The 24,480-nt window shown below is 36.4% G+C and overlaps 3 protein-coding genes across 5 annotated transcripts in view; 1 reads left to right on the top strand and 2 right to left on the bottom strand.

Annotated features, from left to right (window-relative positions):
* Nucleotides 1–1,572, top strand: part of rap1gds1 (RAP1, GTP-GDP dissociation stimulator 1) — a 32,025-nt gene extending 30,453 nt beyond the window's left edge. For both annotated transcript variants that reach the window (XM_056759898.1, XM_056759836.1), the window contains one exon: nt 8–1,572. In XM_056759898.1, the coding sequence (XP_056615876.1) occupies nt 8–135 (128 nt within the window). In that variant the 3' untranslated portion in view covers nt 136–1,572. The remainder of the gene's footprint in view (nt 1–7) is intronic.
* A 1,426-nt stretch (nt 1,573–2,998) lies between these two features.
* tspan5a (tetraspanin 5a) lies at nt 2,999–18,171 on the bottom strand. 2 transcript variants are annotated; one of them, XM_056759982.1, is made up of 11 exons: nt 17,550–18,171; nt 11,748–11,798; nt 11,428–11,574; nt 11,074–11,244; nt 9,644–9,769; nt 8,991–9,038; nt 7,457–7,573; nt 7,301–7,362; nt 6,191–6,284; nt 4,107–4,149; nt 2,999–4,001 (listed from the first exon to the last, which is right to left on the bottom strand). In XM_056759982.1, exons 1-9 carry the CDS (start codon nt 17,631–17,633, stop codon nt 6,212–6,214), a joined length of 879 nt encoding a protein of 292 aa, XP_056615960.1. In that variant the 5' UTR covers nt 17,634–18,171; the 3' UTR covers nt 2,999–4,001; nt 4,107–4,149; nt 6,191–6,211. The 2 variants fall into 2 exon arrangements, with proteins under 2 accessions (XP_056615960.1, XP_056615961.1); XM_056759983.1 differs by lacking the exon at nt 6,191–6,284 and having other exon boundaries at nt 17,550–18,148.
* Nucleotides 18,172–18,734: 563 nt separating this feature from the next.
* LOC130430803 (growth/differentiation factor 6-A) lies at nt 18,735–20,938 on the bottom strand. The gene is made up of 4 exons (XM_056759981.1): nt 20,691–20,938; nt 19,844–20,459; nt 19,689–19,763; nt 18,735–19,587 (listed from the first exon to the last, which is right to left on the bottom strand). Exons 1-4 carry the CDS (start codon nt 20,833–20,835, stop codon nt 19,458–19,460), a joined length of 966 nt encoding a protein of 321 aa, XP_056615959.1. The 5' UTR covers nt 20,836–20,938; the 3' UTR covers nt 18,735–19,457.
* Between the last annotated feature and the right edge of the window lie 3,542 nt (nt 20,939–24,480).

Raw genomic sequence — 24,480 nt, 5'->3', positions numbered from 1 at the left:
ATCTCAGAACCTCTTCATAAAGAAGTGCAGGGCTTGGCCTTCATCGACGTGGTCTCCGGTCTACGCTCGCATGAGAACAAGACGGTGGCCCACCAGGCCTCACTCACAGAGCAGCGGCTAACAGCACAGAGCTAAAAGACTTTCACTCCATCTCCAGCCTGTCTGCCTGCCTCCCATCCGCACAAACACGCGTGCACACACATACCATCTCTCTTATTGTCATGTGCCAAGCTGTTGTCCACGCTGCATTCCCTGCTCCAGGCCCTCGCCTCCACCCTCGCTCCAAACAGACGCATTACCCAAGGGCGGCCGTACTTTAGAGACGACCTTCTGCAATAGATTCATACCTGAACAGAACATTTTTAAGACCATAGCTGTGATGAACAAAAACACGACGCTATAAATCAAGTAAAAAGTGAAATGTTGGCTGTGAAAATAGGGCAGTTGAGCTTGTAAGATCTTACATACCAACTAACTTGTGCATGTTTTTTTTAACTGTCCGGTTAATTGATGTATCTGTGTACCATTCAAGCCATGCCCATATGATAACCGACTCCGCCTCCTCGCTTTATAGTTTCCTTATACGTTTAAGAATAGAGATCAAAATGTGTTTGTACTGTATAAGAGACCTCTGGACCGAAGGGGATCCTTTCATATTTTGCCTCCAGGTCCTCATCGTGATTCATATCTATGGAGTCACTTTGCCTGAAAAGAGCTAATTCCATATCATTAGACTGTTGTATTTACAAAAATAGATCATAGGGATGTGTGAACTAGTAATGTGTACCAAGGACCAAGGCTTACGTGTTTGGCCTTGCGTCCTCAGAAGCAAGATTTTTATAACTTTTTCTCCTAAGTGAAGTCAATAGAAGTGACATTATTAAGACAGTTTAACTAACCTAAAACAAACATTCCTGATCGGGAAGTGACTAGCACGACTGCCAATACTGTATGTCTTTAGGTGGGCCGTCATGGATGGATGCTGGGGGGCTGGATACCACTTGGTGCCCCCTAAGGTCCTCTGTGGCCTTGCTGTTTTATTGGGTCTGGACAGAAGATAAAAAAAGATTTGGCTGGGTCCTGTTAACTTTAGCAATGTCTGGGTTTGCTAAACACAAGTGTGTTGCTGATGTGTAAGGGCTGGCACGGGTTTTTGTGTGTACATGTGTGTATCTGAGACTTTGTGGGAACTAAAATTCAGATACCGGCTGTTACTCTGAGCGGAGTATCTGAGTAATAATAGAATAGAATAAGAATCCACTCTTTGTGAATGTTTGACGCTGTGGTACAGCTTTCATTTTGCATGTCGATCTGCCTTCCCACTTTGTCCAGTATCTTAGAAACATGCATCTCCCTGCATGTCTGATACTGTGAACATCACTGTTATGTGCCCATTTTATGTCATTTAATACGTTCTTATTATATTTGTACCCTTGAGGAACCACATGGCAATCCAGTATATCTAAAGTAAACAACCTTACGAATATAAACTGACGTTATTGTTGTAAATGTCATTGACGAATTGTACATTTGAAAGATTTAAAGTTATTAAAACAATTGCTGGTGACAATTCTTTACTGCCTTGATTTGTCAACTTTATACCTTTGATGCATGCTTATTATTGTGGATGTTGTACAGGCGTGGAAAGAGAACGTTTCACATTTTTATTTAATCCGCATTTCTAGATGTCTTGTGGACAGTCCAGTGCAGTTTTTGAGTCTGTTGAATTTCAACAAACCTCAGGAGTGACGAAGTCATCCAACAGCCACGTGAAAGACCACAGCATGACAAGGCACGCAAAAATTGTGATAAAATTGAGGTTACCACATACAAAGAAAAAAACCGTTCCCAAATACATGTACAAATATTATTGTTGTATTGCATAAAAGTGAACACAAACTTGTTTTCTTTGCAGTATTTGAGGTCTTAAAAAATACAGCGCATCTTTTCTGTTATTTTGACCTGTTTATTCAGTTTTCATTTTATGCAAATAATGCAAATAGAAACAATATTTTCAGTTGGCATTTGGGACAAGTATTGTTAGTAGTTCACAGAATAAAACAAAAATGATAATTTTACCTAAACACACAACTAATCCGTAAATTCAGAGAAACAGAAAATTATTTAGAAAAGGTCTCTAAATGTTTTTCTGTTGCTATATATATTTTAGAGCTCATCATATGTTGAAAAACATTTAGCTATTTCTAACAACTGAAGCAGAATGAACTAACACTTTCTTAAATTGTATACTACAAACCTTTAGACTGAATAAAAACTGTGATGTCTTATTTAATATGTATCAGCAGGTGAATCAATAAAATAACTTGACAGAATATTGATTTGACCAAGTGGATTAAATCAGCAGTGGAAAGGTGATGCATTATGGGTAAGCCAAAATCTATCAATGTCAGGTCGGATGATGAAGTAGTCTAAACTAGAGCTGCCAGTCTTTTTTCTTATTTACATCTGAACTTATTGTAAAGCACCCTGTAACAAAAAAGATTGAGTCCCTTTATTATTATATTATACTAGTTGTGAACGAAGTGAAGGTTTATCACTGTTACAGTTAAAGCATAATTAAAAGGACACTTTTATGTACTAAAAAGCGGACTTGGCTTAGGTATACCTGAATTATACCTTATTTTTGTAAGGGTTAACTACTATAATATCGTTTAAAATGTAGTTCTTTAAGTGTGTACAAACTACAAAATAAAAGTTTTGTCTATTCTGAGAGCTCAATTGCTGTTCTATTCTGCATAGAGAATTTCCATTGACATCTGTAAATGCTTATAAGTTTACAGTAATTATATTGATTTCAATTAAAAATCTATTTATCCCTATAAACATTTAAAGGATTTTGAGGCTAACACACATCAGAAAATCTTTCTCACTTCAATGTTGAGAAATAATTCTTCTTGCTGGTGCAACAAGCAGATTCATTGCATGATGCCTAAATAACTGGCAAAACTGTCCATATTTAACACACCAGAAAGACACCTTTAGATTTATAAAACCTGTTTATTTGATCTTAAGACCAAATATTCACTCCCCACTTGTAAGCATTAATATAGGTTTAAGTTCTCAAAACATTTTCAAATGCACTGCATCAGAATGACCTTTCCAGAAAATAAAGACAAAGATAATGTTAAAAGCTGTTGTGTGATGTACAACTACATACAAGTGCCATTTAGTGCATTATCGAACGCTATACCATCCAGCTGTGATGGTATCGTAAAAGTGCTAAAATAACACTCTGATATTTGCAAGAAACTTTACATTACAATTAGTTCATCACATACAAATACTGTTATGGTGAATTTTAAGAAACAAGAAATTCTGGGTGAAAAACAAATGCAACATTTTTGAGGGCCTCTGACTACCATTTAACAGAAATGTAACTTATAAAATAAATGACTGACTATGCCGTTTGCCCTAATATAACCTTAAAACAGAATAAGTTTCGTCAAATCTATATGCTTATCCCAGTGCATTAACTGAAAAGAGCAAAATCTAATATGTTACTTGAGTGCAGGTTGGTATCTATCTAAACAAAAAAACAATATGAGGAGTTTACTTCCAAAATGAGATTTTTCAAAAAACATGTTTTTTATTATGTTATCATGTTTTATTGTGTATTATTGTGTTAGTTAGCTGTATTTTTTATGTTATTATGGCTTAAATCAAAACAAACCAACTGCAGTTTGATTGATATTAATTGGAATGAGTTTTGAACGTGAGTTATCTCATTTTGGAAACAAACTCTTCATATCATGAGATACATTTTGCCAACTGGACGGATCTCATAGACCCTCAGATACACTTACACACCTACACATTCGGATACACAGATACGTTCCCACAATTATAACACATATCGGCACATGAATCGCTCTAGAAAAAATATTTACAGATGGTGCAAATGAAATCCACGCCCACTCGTGATCCAGTGCACTTGGCATCTCGTGTTCCTCAGCTGCTACGTTAACCATGCTGGCATAGATCTGTTCACAGAGATAAAACGTCACAATGTCCAACTAAATCATTAGGCTTTCTGTTATATGAAACTGAGAAATCAATTAATAAATGTTATCTTATGGTATTATTACCTGTGAGTGACTGAATGACTAGCTGCCACTTCATGTGAACAAACTGCATTAGAGAAGAGATGGCGAATATAAATATAAAACAAAACTCAAACATCACATATTTTATGTAAGGCCATAATCAGAGTTCTGGGTTAAAAATACATATCAACAGCATCTGTGTCAAAATTGCATGTCACAGATGCTGTCGACAAAATTGAAGATGAACCCGGAATAAAAGTGTTTCTTAACCAAGAGGCCTAAACAATTTGCTCGAAATTATTTGTAAAAAAAAAACGATTTATCTAGATTAGAAAATTGTATTCATGTATACAGTACATATTGGGTACCTTCATATTTTAGTAAGGCAAAAAGGTTGAGAACCACTGCTTGTAAGACGTTAGCTTGCTGATCACAAGAGACATTTTTCTAACATTAGAAACACGGTTTAGAAACACTAATCTACAGTGTGGTTGTACTAGGGACGGGTGAACACAGCTGATGTGTGATTGAATGAAGGGTCGAGGGACCAGCTGGCATGTCAGGGTTATGATGAGGGATGCGGTGAATACCGCAGAGGCAGAATACACAAAACAGCACAGTCTGAGAACTAAACAGGGCTAGAAGTGTGAAAGAGCAAGAGGAAGGGTTGAGAAGACAATGCCATTCAGTATGACATCTCCGGTATGAAATTGTGAGGTTAAGCATCAAACAACTATACGACAAAAAATTTTCTTTATTAAGATCATAAAATATATATGAATTTATTCTCATTATTGGCTTGGGACATAAAGTATAAAGAATGTCCAGTCATATAAAGATCTATACTGATCAGCAGTCAATCACTAAATTGTCAAATTGTGCCAAATTAAAGGATGAGATTAACTCTCAGAAAACTATTATGTTATAATTGAAGCCAAGAGAAAACAACTTTTGACTAACAATTATATTATATATGAAGAGTTAATTTGCAAAACTGATAACTTTTACTATTTTCAAAAATCATGTTTTTGAGGATTTTTTATTAATTTATTTATTATTTAAACTTAAACCCCCCCCACTGGAGTTTGATAGATAGTACTTGGAATCCACAATAAAAAACATGATTTTTGAAACATTTTTCAAATTGAGTTATCTGTTATTGCTAATTTAGTTTTTGTATGATGATGATAGTATTAACTACACCTACTTATATTTAGGATATGATGTACGATACTATTCTACAATAATAATATAAAAATGTCTGTTTGTTGTTGATATAGTTTCAATTGTTTTGCATTACATTGAGTGTTTGGGGGACATTTATAATTTACAAAGTGTATAATTACATAATTAAATAGTCCCAAAATTTGCCGTCACATACTTTAAGACTTTTTAAAGCAAAAATATGTACCTTTCGCCTGAAAAAATAAATAAATTTCACGCTGTTGTACTGATTGCACTTGTCTACTATTATCTTTTTATACCACGGGGCTGTGAAACGCTTGATTCTGATTGGCTGATGAAGGTTCTACAGGTGTGAAGTATGTTTCGGTCAAACACACACCTATGAAGTAGTTCCAGATCTGTCGACCGTATTACAGTTCGATATCACTGCGCCGAGTTTAACCTTTATAACAGATTTATATGTAGCTACAGTCCACCACAAACAACATTGAAGATGATTTAAATTTCCAGAAATAACTTTTAATATTTATTATTAAAAGATGAAGTTGTTAATCAGAGGCACTGGCAGGCCATCCACTCCAAAAAAGAAAAGTTTTTATATATGTAAGGTAGTAAATTCACAAATATCTTCATAGAACATGATCTTTACTTAATATCCAAGTGATTTGGGGCATAAAAGAAAAATCTATAATTTTGACCCATATAATGTATTTTTGCTTTCACTAAAAATGTTCCCGTGCTGCTTAAGACTGGTTTTGTGATCCAGGGTCACAGATGTGCTTATGAGTGACTGATCTGATGAATTAGTAGTGAATTCCTCGAGGAGGAAGACATTGAGAGAACGTTCTCCTAACGGAGGAAAAACAGACTCGACTTTATCTATTCTAGAAGAAAACACAGAGACCAGAGAAAAACTAGCAGGCATACACTTTCACACCCACCGCGCCGGGCGAGCCCCTCCCTCAGGAGTACACTGAGGCTTTCTTGCTGGAGTGAGGTGGGGGGCGGCGGACGATGTAATAGGGGGGCGGCACCCTGATGAAAGCATGAGGGAGGAGAAGTGAAGTCGTGAGGTGAGCGGGTGTGGTTATGATCATAGAGGGGCGGAGCAGAGTGTCATGAGATATAAACCCTCAAAGATGTGAGGAACCAAAAAAAAACTGTTTTACATTAACTGGGATATATTAAACCATTGTGCTTAGCTGTAAAATAAAACAGTAAATACTGTAAAAAATGTAAAATTACAGAAAAATACCACAAATTTACAATAAAACCATGAAAAACATGTTTATTTTATTGTTACTTTACAGTATTTTTCTGGCGCCCGAGCTGCCAGACAAGTTCTGCTTTTTATTTTTTTTACAGTATTATTGTGGTTATTATTATATATTTATTATTATACAGAGCATTATGTTTGCAGTGCATTTGATGAAAGCTTGAATGCACCGAAAGTCACTTTGGACGAAAGCTTCCGCTAAAAGTAAAGGTAATAATATGTAATATATCTTCACTTTTTAGTTGCATAATACAATACTACTTTCTAGACCTTTTAAACCAATGCAAGAGAATGAACGACTTTGATAAGTCGGCCTGTTTCTGCTGCTTCCACAAGATGGCACTTCTCAAAAATTGAGAGAAACATACGCTGAGCAATATTGGGTATAATAATGCTCTAAATAACATTTTATTAATAAAGCAAATGAACCATTTTGAAAGCTGAAGCATTAATGCATGAGATGAAAAATCTAGTCAAATTTTTACATGGAGCGGTTGAGATCACACGTGTAGAGTGTTATTTTTATGGGATACCTCACACTTTATCATTTACTTTTATGTACAGTAATATGGCACCCCGAGGTTTCACTATAAGCCCAGTATAACAACATATTGACCATCACTTTGAGAATCTCTAACATGTGGTGTGAATGAAGATGTTAATAGCACACTGCAGTGTTATCAGTCAGCACTGAGGTGACATGGACAAACTGTGTGCAGTTACATCATGCGAACGTTCAGATAAAGAACGTGTGAATGCGTTTGTATTTTCTTACCAGCTGGCTCTCACGGCTTCGATATCGCTCACTAAATTCTGAGCAAGGCATATTCCAAATATCTGTGAACATGTATTATCATTTTTAATGAAGAGAAACAATAATTGATCAAATGAGCCATGATGAGTGATCAACAACAGATCAGAGTGAGCTTACCTGTAGCAGTGCTATACCTATAAAGATTCCAGCCACTACCGTCAGATTTTCATGTAACCATCTCTCAAACTGTGGTACACAGCCTTTGAGATGAATGAACATCTTTTGCTCGGCATCCTAGTGAAGGAACAAATGTAAAATCAGGACCATTTTCTTGTATATACACTTCTGGAAAAAATTAAGAGATTGTGTATTTAGTCCAAATGTTTATTTAATCCGCATTTCTACATGTATTGTGATCATTCCAGTCCAGTGTGTTAAATTCTGAAAAAAATATTAACCTCAGTAGTGACAAAGTCATCCAACAAAAATGTGAAAGACTGAGAGCATAAAAAAATGCATGAAATGTGGGATTATCAAATACGATTGTTTTGCAGGATTTTAAATTTGAAAACATTGCATCTTTTTATTGATTTATTTATTAAAATAATGCAAAACTATACAACAATTTTATTTGTTATTTGTTATTTTTAACAAATTAATTTAAATGGTAAAGCTAAGTGATAGATGCAAGTGTTGTACTGAACACTTGCAACACTAATGGCTGGAACACACTACAAGACTTTTAAATCTGAACAGATTTTGTTTTAAAGTAGAAATCATAAAATTGCAGACTTTTCGAAAGTCTCAGATAGAAACACAATAACTGATCAAATCTGCAGACTGTCACAGACTTTCTGCAACAAGTCCAGAACGAAAATCTGGACAAAATCTGAGCAAAAGTCTTGTAGTGTACTTTAGCCTTAAATAAGAAAAAAGGGATATTTGAATGAAGGACATAAGGACATCCTGTTGAAATTTTACTTTTGCCCTATTAAAATTATTACAGTAGAAAAAATAAGATGGATTTGCATTAAAACCCGCACCACCAGACTACATGACAGCTTCCTTCCCCAAGCAGTCAAGACTCTTACTGTGTATTCAGACCAAACGCGAATGAAGCGCGGGTGATTTACATGTTAAGTCAATGCAAAGACACGATAGACCAACTTGCGGCGCGAATGGCTCGAATTGTGAGAATGTTGCGAAACGTGCGAGAATTTGACGCCCGAATGAAGCGTGTGAACTCAAAATGTTCAAGTGTCCAACTACGCGCGAATAGTGCGATTCATTCACGCAAGTCCCGTTTGGTCTGAACTCACAGTAAAACTCTTGACTCCCACAATCTACTCATCAGGGCTCTTAACTAGTCAGACGAATGTATACACTGTCTTACTGTAATACACAATACGTACCAATCACTGTACACTACGCACATTGTGTCTACATTTGATGCTGTGTAGTTATATGTAAACTATGTGTCATTCGTTATAGTATGGCTAAACACTTACAGAAATGTTTACTGTGCAAATGTGTACGGCAAAATATCTATTGTAAAGTATTGTAATTCTTTGTTACTTGTAATCTACAATTGTGTCTCATAACTGTCATAGTGCCACGTTGGTAGGAGCTGCACCGACGTTTTTCCCCTACTGTTGCACTTGTGTATATGGTTGAGTGACAATAAAGGGATTCGATTTGATTTGTTACGCACCGATTTAGCTCGAACGTCATAACCACACTGTCTGTTGATAACATCCTCCTGTAAAAAAGGAAGATTTACTCAGATGATTAATAGAAAACAGTCACACATCGTAATAAAGGAAACATGTTAACTGCCAAGAAAAAGTTCCAGTGTGAACTAGAAATAGCTGTCAGAAATGGCAAAAACTAAATTAGAGTTGGTTCATTCCTAGAAGCAGACAGTTATAGACTTTTCTTCATGCTATAATGATAAATCACTTCATTCATAGAGGACAAGTCATTTTTATTTGTTATGAGTTAATAGCTCATAGAATGTTATTTTTACTCCGCGCACGTAGGCCAGATCCTGTTTAAAATTCTCCCTTCCGTTGTTTTACGTGTTGTTTCCTTAAAACAACGTTCCTCTCTTGCTTTCAGTGTCGCTCTTAAACATGACAATAGTGGCATGCAAATGATGTCAAGAAAAGAACTGCTCGAAATTTTGGCAGTATGTGGTGAGAGAGACGTAAATGGCAGCACATATTTTATCAACATGTCTTAGCTGTCTGAACTGGTAATACCAAGATATACCACCATATTCATGTACCATGTTCCACATTCACGTATTATAATGGTACATGTGGAAAAATATAGTATTGTTATGGTCAACAAACAGTATTTTACCGCTGGGTCTTTGGTGCAACATGAGAAGGGCACGCCGCATTTTTCTCGACTAGGGTTGGTGTCTGTGCAGTTAAAATACATGTTGAGGTTCCAGTCGTCTGCTCCAAATGCTCCACAGCATTCCCACTGCCAGAGAAAAAATAGAACCAGGACTGAATCGGCATTACATTGTTAAATTTGTAATTTGACAATAGTGATATGAATATAACAGACTGATTAAAACGGACAATTTTTTTCAGTTAGTTTAATCAGAATTTGCAATGATCCTATGTCTTCTATATATTTCATTATTTCTTTTTTGTCATTTTGTTCTGTATTAATATGCGTTTAAGTGCTTTGCAACAATGCAAATTTTTGAAAATAATGCAAAATTGTGAAAATAATGCAAATTGAACTGAATTTCCATATTGAAATTAGACTGAATTTCCACATTTCTATACTGTGTTCCTCATTACTGCCTGTACTTATACGTATTTACTGTGAAGCTGCTTTGCAATAATGCAAATTCGTGAAAAGCACCAAAGAAGTAAAACTATATTGAATTTGAATCATGAATTAAAAATAAACAAGATATTTGAAGTGTTTTCATATTTGTATATTAGTATTATTTATTTATTTTTATATATGTATTATATTAACTTGCATACAAAAGCTATAAATACATTGATATGTATTGTTAAACCTAAAATTAAATGTAAGTGCTGTAAAAGTATCGTTTGCAACAGTATGAAATACAGTTCTTAAAGTAAATTCGTAGAAAAAAAGCTACAGACTGTATACACATTAACATGGGCAACATTGGGGGGGGGGGCAATGCCCCTCCATGTCGTAATTTAATTATTGTAGACAAAGAGTTCCAGATGTGAAAATTGCTTCCTATGTTATTATGTGTGTATCTCCGCATTGATAAGGGGCAGAGAAAAAAACATGAACCCTCCAGCTCCCGCTATTAAATCAGCATTTGATATTTACATTAAGTATTTTGTTGTGTCTTTCCTATCCTGCAAGGTCAGCAGAGAAAAAAACATGACAGTGTCTGAATAACTCTGCAGATAATGGCTTCTTGCTTTTTCCTAATAATCACACATTTTTTTATGATTCAAATCAACACCTTATGAAACAGTTCAGGTTTGCCAACTTTACTAAAATAATTCTTTAAGATTAAAAACAGTGAAACTTAAATAGACAAAGATCTCATTAACCGCCTGGTGTGTGTTGATAGTGAATAAAAAGCTAATCATATAGAAATAGGCTGTGTTGCAATAAGAACTATAAGTTTCCTGTTCTGGTGTTTTCTGTGCACGTACTGTATACACACACTATAATTTCTCTAAACGCTTAGAGACAAATACATTATTAAAAAAATCTTAAAATGATTCTTACACCATGAAATGAAACCCTAGGCATGAAATACAAAATGTGACGCTCACATATTCCTGAGTGAAGTCGATGAGGTTCTGCAGATCAATGTCGTCCCTGTAGGCACGAATGTTGTTGTTGATGAAGAAGTTGAGCTGATCTTTAATCCAGTCTTTAAAGACAAAGGCCAAGACACCGGCAGTCAACTCCAGGAAGAAGATGATCCCTAAAAACACAGAAAACTGGGAGAGCGACAAACACCAATCATTTACGATCAGTAAATTATGAAAATGTTCATTTTAAGCTGTGATACTTCATACTGTATCAGTGCTCTGTTATGGTCTCAGTCCAGCATCATCTTTATCCTACTCCTGGATAAAAGTCTCACTCTTTAAATGTAGAACTTTAAAGCTTTAAACACGTACAAATTTGAGCAGTAAGGTGTTTTCCCTCAGGGCTCCAATACAGCCGGCAAAACCCAGGATGAACATCACACCTCCAACCACCAGAAACAACCACACTGGATCAAATCCACCCAGATCGGTGATGGAGGAGATGTTAGAGAGAACTCCCTGAGGACGAGAAAGAGAGTCAAGAGCAGCAGTTTCAATTGTAATTCCATTACACAAGGCACTAATCTGCAAATATTTTATAGTTTCCATTTACTGTAAAGAACTTTCAAGGTTTTCACTCACATATTAATAAGTGGACTGGAAATAAGGTTATACCTAATGTTTTCTCTCACCTTCTCACTCCATGCCCACAATCCAATTCCCAGGAATGCCACTCCCATCAACTGCAAAACAAGAGCAATGTTAATGAATAAACTGAAATAATGTTGATATACGCACATTCTTTAAAAAGGATTTTGTTTATTTGAGCCGACAAGTCTTGGTTATTGCTTTTTTAAGTCATGTTAGGAATACTGTACGCCAAGTTTACACGATGAAAAACGGAAACGTATTATTGAGTTTAAAAACATTTCACAGGCACATGACAGCGCTATCAAAACTGTCTGTATTAACACGGATCCAGGATAGCGGATAAAAACGATGTAGTATGCACTCCAGGCCCATGGATGGCGATGTTATTGTGTAAATAAAACATGGAATACTTGGGGCAACTTAACTTAAAAAGGTGCTGCAACGATGTTTCATGCATTCTGACTTCTTTACACTGTTAAACGTGCTGTCTTCGAATGATAACATGGTATTTGGAGCTGTCCCAGCTCTAAAAGATGCCGGACATGAACCGCATACGGTGAGTGAAACTGATTTCTGTGTTATGTTGACAATATGCTTTAGTTCAGCCTACCCCTCCCCCCCGCAGACGCCGTATGATTTCGGAAAAATCGTACAGCTGTATCTATCTTTTATAAATGTGATCAAACTAAATATTATTTGAAGATATAAAGTATGCAATATTACTCTATAAGGTACTCAAGATTAATATGAGATTGGAAGAAACGCATGTGTTAGGGCCGTTTAATGTCAGAGCGCGCGCAGGTTTTGCTGCGGTTTGGAGAGACATCTATTCATTTGCGCTCCTGTGCACATCGCCTGATCGCACATTTAGTTCAGCTGTACACATTTTAATATGGACAATGTCAACGTATAAGTTTTCCATCAACGACCAGGAAAAAGTAGCGTTTTATGGCAATCTGAATAGGAAAACCAAGGTAGGTTTGAACAGTTTGTTTACAAGTAAGTTGTAAGGGATCAACAAAGGATCCCCAAAGTACTAAAATTTATATTGTACTGCATATTACAAAACAAAACAATTCCATTATATATCCAAGAAGACAAAGGTTTTATCTCTGTTGAAACTCTTCTGGGTCTCTGGGTCAGTAAACAGGAATGCAATTCTTTATCCGAGTCTATCAACAGATAAACCAAGAATGCTATTTACATTTACTCCCTAGTATGACAGCTAAATAGTGAATATCAGAAAAAACATGGAAAGTAAGTCAGATTTACTAATCTTAACCAAACAGAAAGTCATCATTTTCAGAAGTCTCAAACTTTGTAATTAATAATAATTTCATCACTGTTTTGTGTCTCTTGTATTGCACTCTGACATAGTTTCTGACTTCCGCTCTTCCTCCCACGAGACTTATGTCCTCATTTACTGGAATGCCAAATTGACCTTAATGTTCAGACATACTTCAGAAAAAAAGTATTGTTTCTTTATAAATTCCGACACATACACAGACATATTAAGACCAGAAAAAATTAAGAGACCATTCCAAATGTTTGTTTAATCAGCATTTCTAGATTGGATTGTGGTCATTCCAGTCCAGTGTCTGTTGAATTTCAATAAAATCAAATTGTAGTGACAAAGTCATCCAACAGCAATGTGAAATACTGAAAAAATATATAGCATCTTTTTTGATATTTTGACCTGTTTCTCCAGTTACTATTTTCTGCAAATAAATGCAAATAGAAAAAAAATGTTATATGAAATTTGGTAGAAATATTGTAAGTAGTTTACAGAATGAAACAAAAATGATTATTTTACCTAAACACATACTTATAATAGTAAATAGTATAATAGTAAATAATAAAAAAAATGATTTTTTTAATGCCCTCTTAATTTTTACCACCGCTGTATATATTTTCAGTAATTCTTATTCATATTGAGCTCATCTTTCTCTCTGTACATGTACATACAGTACAGGGGTAGAAAAATGAACAATATTGAAAGTTTCATGTCTATGTATGCAAGGCGAAATGTGAAACTTCAGTAATTTCACAATTTATCAGTCAGAGCAGAGTGTGGATGTTAAATTTGCAGGGCAATGGCAGAGTTTAACACAAAATATTGCAATCCATACAACATAATGGTACAACATATTTCGCAGTTCAAAATAGGACAAATTATTTTACTTTCACATCTGTGACACAACATTCTTTGTGGTTTATCTACAGCCATTGTATAAAGAGTAATTTTGCAAACTGCCGAAGAATAAACAACATTCCAAGGCAAATGAAAGTGGAGTTGAGCAACCCCTTAATCTTGGATAGTGACCAACCTTGGGATATTATTTAGCCACTTTTGGGTGTTTTGGAGAAGCGAGTTAGCACACTGGCCGCTGTTCTACAACAAAACTCCCTTTGTCATCTTGTGTCTGTCATTTCGAAGATGAATTGATGCTATATTGGGACCAAATGGAACAACCCACTAATAATTATGGTGATGTAACCACTGCCTCTTAAAAAGCTCATCTGATGGAAATCTGACTTTTTTTACGCTTTTAAGGGTTATAATCGGGTCCCCGGTGCATCTTCTAACTCTGAAAACGTGAAAAAGAAGAACCCAGTAAGTTTGTTATGGTACACCTGTGAGAAATCGAGCCGTTCAGATTTCGCTCCTTTAGTGACATAGAGGGAGGGTCTTATTATAATATTACCGACCCTTAATTTACACATTTCCACCCACGGCCCTGCCGCCTTTGTTGCTTTCACAAGCAAAAGTGCTGTGAAAACGTTGTGTCTATAGCTTGTGAATGACAAGCAATAAAATCCACGTAATTCTTTTTAGATCTGCAGGTGCACATTCCGTAAATTTTAGGCAAGCAAAATGCGCTGTTTGCTGAGACTGATTTTTAAGTCTCAGGACGAATGATTTGAGACGTTTAAATCGAAACTAACTGTGAAGGAGTTCAGGAAATATAATTTAGCAAAGTGTGACACATTGGACAGAAGGGGGGTTGGGTGCGCTGTAACTCATTATCATTTAAAGAGACATACACCAAAAAGGGTTGCTATGAGCAGAGCTGTTTTTGACGAGGCAAAAAGTGTTTTGTTTACACAGCCAATGAGTGTTTTTATGCAAAATATGTTCCAGACATTTCATGACGACCCTAATAAATCACACCAACTTGTTGAAAGTGCTCACATAGAGTCCTTTAACACTTTCACCGCCATTGACGAGTTCTCTCGTCATTTAAAAAAAACGGTTCCCCGCCAAAGACGAGTTAGTACTGTTGTCCAGCAGGTGATGCTGTTACACACCTTTGGGAAAAGAAGGAATCTTTGACAAAAAATATAATTATCTCAGCTGTTTAATCAAAGTGATGCATTTTTGAAGAAACCTACCCACATCTACAAATGAAGATAGAGGAATACAGTTTCTTTTGTTTAAAAGCTGAGACTCTGTTCTTTCATTTGACATATTATTTGTACATATATTCTTTACAGAAAATGTACTGTGAGCCATTAAAATTCGCTGAAAATGTTAAAAAACGCTGGCGTAGGCTGGCAACTTTTTTTTAAAAGGCTGCCGGGGAATGAGTAAAAGAATCATGAACGAAATATCCAAAAATAATCAGCTGGTCATGTGTGTTTATCTCCAGTTCCCTTCAAAACGTATCGTTGAAGCTATATAAAACAGAAGTTACAAAAGGAACTAAACTAATTCATTCGCTATTGCTTTTTAATAAATACTGTGCGTTACAGAGGCCAAGGACCCTTTGTCAGATCACGCTGCATGTCTCAATCCAGCGTAGGCTTGGAAATCCTCCACAATTCAAAACAACATTGACAGCGCTTTACTCTAAATAAGCCCTTTTGTCTCTTATAATCCTCAATCTTTTCATTTGCAGTGCACACGATTACGTCTCACACAAGAGTTCTTGTGTGCATGGAATACTTGGGGCAACAGAACTGTGATTGTGGGTCCAGTGTCCCCCACATACTTCTCTTTACTAAAAAAAGTTCTTAGCAACTTCACAGTAAACACTTTTATTAAATGAATAGCGGTCGGAGGAGATATTCATGAAAATATAAAATCAATGCTGGTCTTGTGCTGGTCTAGCTGGTGGACGAGCATGAAACCTTAGCATCCCATGCTGGGGACCGACATCTAAATCACAAAATCTTTAAGATAATTTTTTTATTCAATTTCTAGCTTTATTTAAACTTAGGTCTGAATATATCCGAAAATATAAATAGACAACATTTTAAGTTAGATGTGTTCTTATGCATAATTCCTGACATCACCAGACAAGATGTATGGAGAAAAAAACTTGAACTTGAATCTCTTGAAGGTAAAGGAAATGACATAAGCTTTAGTGGAAAAACCCTGCATGGCCAGGAAAATGTCAAGCAGAAACAAAGAAGTGCCTTGACTTAAAGAACAAGCTAACAGAGCCTGAATCACTTTCAATTTGGAAATGTACACTTCGGAGTGTTCTGTTACAAACTGTACAGGAATCATTTGGAAATTTCCTTTTTAGTACTTTTACTTTTGTTTCGCTATCCAACCATTTTGCCTTAGAGACTAAGAAACGGGGACACTTCTGTACACGTCACAGTAGTTTTATTTGACAAAACTAACATTTTGTTGTACGTGTAAAGAAGTCTCCCCGTTTCTTAGTCTCTAAGGCAAAATGGTTGGATGCCGAAACAAAAGTCAACAGAAAGTTGGCCATAACCCTTACCAAACATGCCCAAACACATTAACAACCCGGATGTAAAGGAAACAGAAGTGAACACACCCAAAAACACATGATTACAAATAACCAATAAGAAAAGGAAAATGAATAAGTGCCACTACAACTTTGATTGCTGTGACATCATTTACAGGGGATCACTTACAGTCACAAAACCAGCCGTACAATGCTGATGTGAGTCGCAGCTATAATCCATACCCCTGTATTTCGTTTGCCCATGACAATATGTCATTTTGTGTCACCACATTTAGAGAATAGCATGATTGATTTGTTTTCCTATGCTTAGCTATCTTGAGTAAACTATATTAATCATGTTTTGTTTTTGTTAATTACTCATGTCATTAGTAAAAAGCTAGACGGTTCCAGAGCCATGTGTTACTTTAGGTAAAGGATTATTTACATGTGAATCAAAATGTGAATTTAATTGTTCTAACTGTCCGTTTTTTGGTCTTTCAGTTTTAATAAATGTAAATGTGTTGATTGATTTGTTATTTTTATTTCTCATAGTTTACAGTTATGCTTATCTAATTTTAACTACTATGACAGGGGCCCCTCACAAAGGTTTGCCTAGGGCCCCCACTCGTCTAGGATCGGCACTAGCAGTTCCTTATAAATGAACATTACACACAGTTGCAAGTTCACGACTCGAGCTGTGATGCTCTGTAGTGAACGACCAATAAAGCTACGCATTACGCATTACTTCACACTGTGAAATTAACGTTATTTAAAGATAAATATATATAATGATATGACATTTCATTGCGGGAAAATATGTGTCGAGCTCATAGCGCTGTTCGGAGGTCCAGATGCATTATTGCTCAATGCATTTACATTGAGAAAGCCGATTAGCTATCTGTAGAGCGCACTTGACCAGGCTGCTGTCATGAACATCCGAGATAAAAAAAAAACACGTTTTACGCGTTTTTACAGACCAATGTCAACACTCGTAAAATAAAACGACAATTATTTCATCGACAAAACCGTATTGCAAACTAAGGAACAAAGGATTTGAATGTAAGGCGCGGATTACGCCAGCAAAATGCCCTCTATCCACATCCAATAACTATTGCGAACAAAGACGTACGGCGCTCTTACCCAAAACAGAATGTTAAATCCAAATATAAAATATTTGATGCAGCAGCTGACTTCTTGGCCCTTGAAATGCTTTCCTGACATCATGTTTAGGACACAAATAAAACGCGAAGCAGGTTGATTATTCCGTTCTTAAAACATGGATGGCAAACTGTCCGGTGATGTTATTATCCACATAATGGCAACTTCACCAGCGCAACTAAATGCCGAAAAACGATACGCGGAGCCGTCTGTCACGTAAAATAGAGCTTCTGGATTTATCGCAAAGCTCGAAATAACGACCGCTTTGAGTTCACGTCGATTTTCTCTACGGTTGGCCAAAGATTACTAGTTTTAACAAGACGCCGCAGTACTATTGCTTTGATCGATAGTAATGTGCAACGCTTCACAGACGGAAGTCCAGGAAAAATAGCCAATCATCAATCGAGATGTAGTGACGTGAAAATGTACGCATGCGCGGTAGCTGGATCAAGCGGGAAAATGTGTTTATTTTTGTTAAATCTGATCTTAAGAAAAATGATTGATGCTATGGTAGATGTAAAGTTTACTGTTTGATCTGAAATATGTTGGTTTCTTGTGACTTAAGTAAGCGAGTTTAGAGATATCTGTCTTTCTCTGTTCAAGCAGATAGGACTTGGTCTCCCATGACTGAGAAAGCTGCCCAGAGGCGGTGCAAATATGGCCGCGTTGTGGGAAACTTCCAGAAAGGGACTTCGATTTGACATGGCTGCTTCTGATTGACAGCGACCGGGACCAATCAGCAGTTGCGCCCACACTGGCTTCACACCAAACACGAATGAAGCGAGTTACATACAAAGTCAACGCAAACACCAGTATTGACGCGAATGACGCGAATCGTCAAATCTCGTCTTCCGCGAAGGTTGAACATATTTGTCAGATCACGTCACTCACGCGAAAATAACGAACTTTAATAAGGAGCGTGAAACGCGATTGTTCGCGTTTGGTGGGGAGAAGATGCTGGACTCACACCAAACGCGAACAGTCGCTTTCCCCAACACCCCGCCTTTCACTTCCGGTCAGACACCACAGTTCTGCTTTATTAGATATATTTATCATTTTTTATATAGTCACAGTCTCTATGGGGGAGCGAGAATGATCTGCGCGGTGTTTCCAGAACACCGAAATAATGAGAGACTTAAAAAAAAAACGAACCAGAAAATAATTGATTTTTAAAACTTTGTTGGGTCTTTTATTATTTATCATGTGCATAAAGAATTACAGGATATACTTATTACATTTCTGTTAGTAAAACGTCTTATTTTTAAGATAGACATTGAATATATTTTTTTGTTCATAAAAAGGCAGTTTAAGGTCAGCATATGTTAAACTCACAATTTACAACAAACATTTGAAAATTGAAACATATTTACAATGGTGTTGAATAGACATTGACAACAAGTAATTCTTGCTATATTGTGACATCATGTGGCCAGAAGTGCACTTTCAGTCCAATGTTTTCTTCAGTTTTAAAAAATTCATTAGGCTACTAAAAAGAAATGAGAAGGCCTAAATCGAAAAAGATGTATAACAGTAAATTACATTTACATTTAGGCATTTGGCGGACGGTTTTATCCAAAGCGACTTACATTGCTTTATCCTATACATTTTACATAGGTATTTGCAATCCCCTGGGATCGAACCCTTAACGCAATGCTCTCACCACTGAGCTACAGTAAAGCTACATATAACAATAATTACATAATTAATACATTAATTATGTATTATTACAATAATATACATATACAGTATGTATATAATTCTATTTTCTTCTAATTGTATATGAATAATAATGAAGGTAATTTGAAGGCACCTCTGTTTTCAGGTATGGACATAACAACAGATTTAAAATCCACAAACTGAAGTATTTATAATATGCGTTTCCAGGAACTTTTATGGAGAGGTTGGCAGACACACACATCGGTCTGCTCTGATATCCTTTATCTCCTTTATAATAATGTCAGAATTGCCGATGCTGTACATGACGAGCAGAGAAGACAGCCCTTGAGGAATGCAGTTTGATCTGGGAAATATTTCAAGACAGAATTTCAAGGTCATCCAAAAGTGTGACTCACATTCATGAATACCTTAGATGGGAATAAAAGATGTTAATGTTAAATGTACCTTTGAAGTGAATCATTTTTGCTTTGTCTATGGAAACTAATGGACGGCGTTGACAACTCTTTCGAGCAGATACCGCTGAAAAGATTAAATAAGGGATAGAATATGTTTGTGTTATATACAATCATTAGGATGTGTGAAAAGTAAACAAACCCCACCTGCAGATACTGATGTTGAAATGTGATGGCTGTAGAATCCATCGACTCAGCTGACTCGAATGAAGGTTAATGTGATGTACATGCAGTTTGCAGGGAGAATGTGCAGCACGTCTGAAATTCCTCAACCGCATTCGCTCTTTGTTATATTCTGAGCTGCCAGTGCAGTCGTGCCTCTGTCTGGGTTCAGCGCCATCTCTCAACTCCATTGATTTGGCTCTGTAAACCACCAAGAGCGGCTGGTTGAGAGTGCTGCCATTCAGGCAATAGAGGCTCTGCGTGAGGGCCTCATGGAGAACCAAGCTGCCGCTCTCGTCCCCAAAGCGAAGCTGGAAGCCCAATGCGTCTGAACGGGTCAGGCGTCGGGTTATTGAAGGGGTCACATCAAAAACATCATAGCCGGATGGATGTAACTGGTTCAAGCTCAATAACCGCTCCACAAGAGGTCCACTAATGCTCAGATTTCCTGTTTCTGGAGAAATACTGTGAACTGTGACTGTCACACTGAGTGGCTTGGGATGAAGAGTTTTCCTCAGCAGAACCAGCTCGGCAACCTTCATGGATGGGCTGAGGTGAGACACGTTGAACCAGATCCAACCTGGAACACCGTGCTTTGAGTCTTGTCGGGAAGAAAATAACAGGTTTCAATGTACTAGGCTCCAAAAATCAGACCGCAATCAAATGAATTTTTCCATGCAAATATATTTGAATTCCTAGTCATGCAGTTAATTAAAAATTAAGGTTTTACAACCAGGTTAAGTGAAATATAAGCACATTTATAATATCTCAGAGAAAACGTTTTATTGATGTGCATTTGAGTTTTTGTTGAAGAAAAGGTTCACGATTTTACCTTCAATGCTCCTGAAACTCTGCACAAGAGTCCCATCAGCAGCGCTCATCTCTCTCACCTGTGTGTCCAGGGACTCGTACACCTGCTTCATATAGGGGTGTGGCTTTGCCTGTTGAAGTGTTGACAGTTTATTGATGTGCAACATCTCCAAAATGGCTTTGTTAAAGTCTCTGTGCTCCAGTTCCTCCCCTGGATCATCCACTGACAGGAAACCGTGAAGCCCACCTATTCCTAAAAGAGCAATTAGAAAGCATGAAAACCTCATTCTGAGAAAACTGAACTGCTGAGGAAGCTGTAAGACCCGAATCAACAAGATTAGCAAACAGGGAGGACAACAGAACCAAAGCTTTGTAAATAGTGGGCGTGGAGGATTCACAGCTCATGCAACCAACAGCCAAACAATGAAAAGCATTTGCAGCTTTTGGAATGTCACACTTCATTTGACAGGCATTGTGTCCTCAGTTTTCCTGGATGTAGTACTGAGTGAACATCATTATTCACATTCGCACAGTAACACTTTTCCACTTTCAGGCACATCTTTATGCATGACATTTTCTGGCACAAATGTCTAATGCTGTCATGAAACTTTATTTTTGCAATTCACAAGTGACCGATAGATGTCGCTGTAGTTTTACTTTACGATGGCCGAAACGTAACTTCAAAAACTAACTTGAGGTTGCAAGAATTTGCATTTAATGGTAATGCAAAATATTTTTGCAGGTTCACAAATGATCATTTTAATTTGATCGTAATGCATGTTTGTATCCACATTCCGAAGGCTTTTAAAATATAAAAACTGCTTTAAATAGCCTATAAAAAGCAAATGTGAAATGTTAATTTTGTTATGAAAAATAGTGGTTTATAATATTTCACCACGTTTACGCAAAACATATTAATGCAGCTTCTTAAGAAATGATTCAACTTTTAAATCCAGCCAGGCAAAGAAAAAGAAAAGTGTTTTTTATATGTATTATTTTGATCAGTACTTAATAATGATCAGTATATTAATATTACCCCCTAAACATTTTTGCATAATGTATTCAAGCTCCATAGTTATCCTGAAAGAAGGATCTACCTGACAGAGATCTCCTTGCCTCAAGGTAAATTCAAAGGTCATATGTTCTTTGTTAAAATGCTTTCAAATGAATGTCACCTGATCTTGGGGCTTTATTGACCTTCTTTGAAGAAAACGCATGAAAGAATAGTTGCGTATGTGTTATCAATACTCTCCCGTGTATCAGATTACCCAAATGCTGTGAACAATGCAAATCATCAATCAAGTTTTGATCATAGAAATGCTGACACTGTTAATAGTAAAAATTGTTCTGAGATCACCATGAGCTTTGCAAGGAATTAAGTGGCTTTCACAAAATTTGTATAATATGATATTTACGTCACAGATAAATAACAAGCAAACGGTTGAAGTGAGTGGCTTCAATGTGTTTGGCTTTGCTCATTTATGTACGATCCAATAATACAATGTGAGTTTACAAGTGCATTTGTTTTCCGACTTAGTTTTGGCCGTACACACTGACAAACACAGACACAAGAAACAGGTGAAGGTAAAATGTTAAACTGTAAGGGGCGGTTTCCCGGACAGGGTTTAAAACTAGTCCCAGACTAACTTAAATGTTGAAGGCGTCTTGATCAAAAACCACTTACACTGACATATCTTAAAAAGATCATTTCCATTGTTTTGTGTCGAGATGCACACCAGCAATGATTTTTGTTTGATATGTTTTTTCACTCTTTAATATCCCAATTTATCTAAGGCCTAGTCCTGATTTAAGATCATCTCTGTTCGGGAAACCACCCCTAAGTGTTTAAAGAATGATAGAAAAATAAAATCCTATTACGTTGAATTGATCATATGAACAGTGAGCACAGTCTCCTAACATTGGATGGAATAAGTAAACTTTGACCACATGCATTAATGAGTCTATGTTATGAGTTTTAGGAAGATTAGTTGAATTCTTATGTAGGCCTGATGAAAACTATGAGTCATGGCAACTTGACTGTTAGGAAAAAACTTTTCTTGACTTCACATAGACCTTCTCTTTTCACACTATATAGTAACAACCACAGATTATTGGTGTTGGGAAACTTTTAGAATTACAATTCACTCCTCATAGACTCAACCTGACAGCATACAATGCATTTGATGTAGATAAGGTGATACACAACTGAAGAGCAGATGCTGTACCGTACCATCCTAAAGTACTTATCTGTGTTGGGGGGGCCTGGTTGCACTTATAGCTTAAAACTGTGTTGTGTACCTAAATGATCCTGGAAGAGAAAACCATCTCTGTGTACACGTGCCCAATAAACAACTACACACTAGGAGTTTGGATGCAGCTGTGGCATGGATTAAGTGAAGTTATACATGCCTGTTTTTGTGATGTCTGTTTCTATTTGTAAAATGTTATTTAGGTCTTACTGCTGGAAACTATTCGGTTTACACAACGCTTTAGTTAGATCTTAAAGTCTTCATACTTATTTGGGCTATACCTACGCAATTTTTAACACTAGTTTTTATCGTTCTTATATAATACATTGGTGTCATGTGAATGTATCTGTCCTTAAAAAAATTGTGTAGGCAAAATTGTCACAATCATGTGGGTCTAACCGAGTATTCAATACTATCTTAACTGGGAATTTAGCGTTATTTATGCTTTAGAATTAAACCCATTAGATTTTCGTTTCCATATATTTTAGACAATTTCTTTGTACACCGATGATCCATGGATTATCCATTATACATGATTTGAGAAACTTTTAAGTAATCTGACCTATAGTTTACATTTGGTTTATTTATTATATCAATTATAATATTAATCCTATTATCTATTTTTTGCTATTTTTATGTACCCGGGGGGATGGGTGGGGTGTGTTGGGATGCTGACATCAGCTTTAGAATTTAAATAGTTTGTATTGATTAATATCACGATAATTTTTAAGTTATTTTAAGTTATTTTTATTATTACATAGGAATTTATATTCCGTTTAATATTTGACCTGTGTTTCTCTCTCCTATATCTTAAATGTGTGCTTCTCTGTGTAACCACACTGTGTGTGTGTCTGCGTTTGTTAGCACAAAACGCATGTTGCGTTTGTTTGTTAATTTTCTGTTCTGTGTGTGCGGAGTTGTGAGTCTCTGTTTTGCATGTGGGTGTTTATGAACCTGTGTGCGTGTCTGTTTTCTGTGTGTGTTCACCTTTTTTTGTGTTTACTTGCATATCTTTAATGTTATGCTTATAGTCAATATGATTCACGTGAAGCTGCTTTGTAACAATGAAAATTATTAAAAGAGCTCTATAAATAAAGTCAAACTTTCCCATTTGTTTACATAAAAAAGATGAATCTTTGCATCTTTTACATCTTTATCACACTGCACGTCAAAAAAACATCTTTTTTAATCTTACCAGATGGAACCAACATAAGAGTATTTCACCAAAATCCTGAAACGTTAAAAACAAATTGCCAAATATTTACAGACTCTTACAAAATGCTTTTACAGGTCCCTCTGAACAAACATGTTATTTAACAGCGGTGTCATCTCGACATCACTTTGACGGAAGACAATCTTTCATTATCTTTTGGTGTCGTCAGGGAGCTTTTCTTTCATCTCGCTCTGTTTGTGTTTGCTTCTCTCTTTTCCGTTGCCTCTGCATTTTTTTGCTCACTTTGTCAGGCGCCTCTTCATACCCCACCTCACTCCTCCCTAAACGTCTCCTGAGCAGGACAATCCCACCCCCTCCTCTGAGTGTGCACCCTCCTCCTCCGTCTCTCA

The sequence above is a fragment of the Triplophysa dalaica genome, chromosome 1 (assembly GCF_015846415.1).
Source record: "Triplophysa dalaica isolate WHDGS20190420 chromosome 1, ASM1584641v1, whole genome shotgun sequence".
NCBI classification, from domain to species: Eukaryota; Metazoa; Chordata; class Actinopteri; order Cypriniformes; family Nemacheilidae; genus Triplophysa; species Triplophysa dalaica.
The sequence above is the reverse complement of the archived record's forward strand: the minus strand, read 5'-3'. Positions and strand labels throughout refer to the sequence as shown.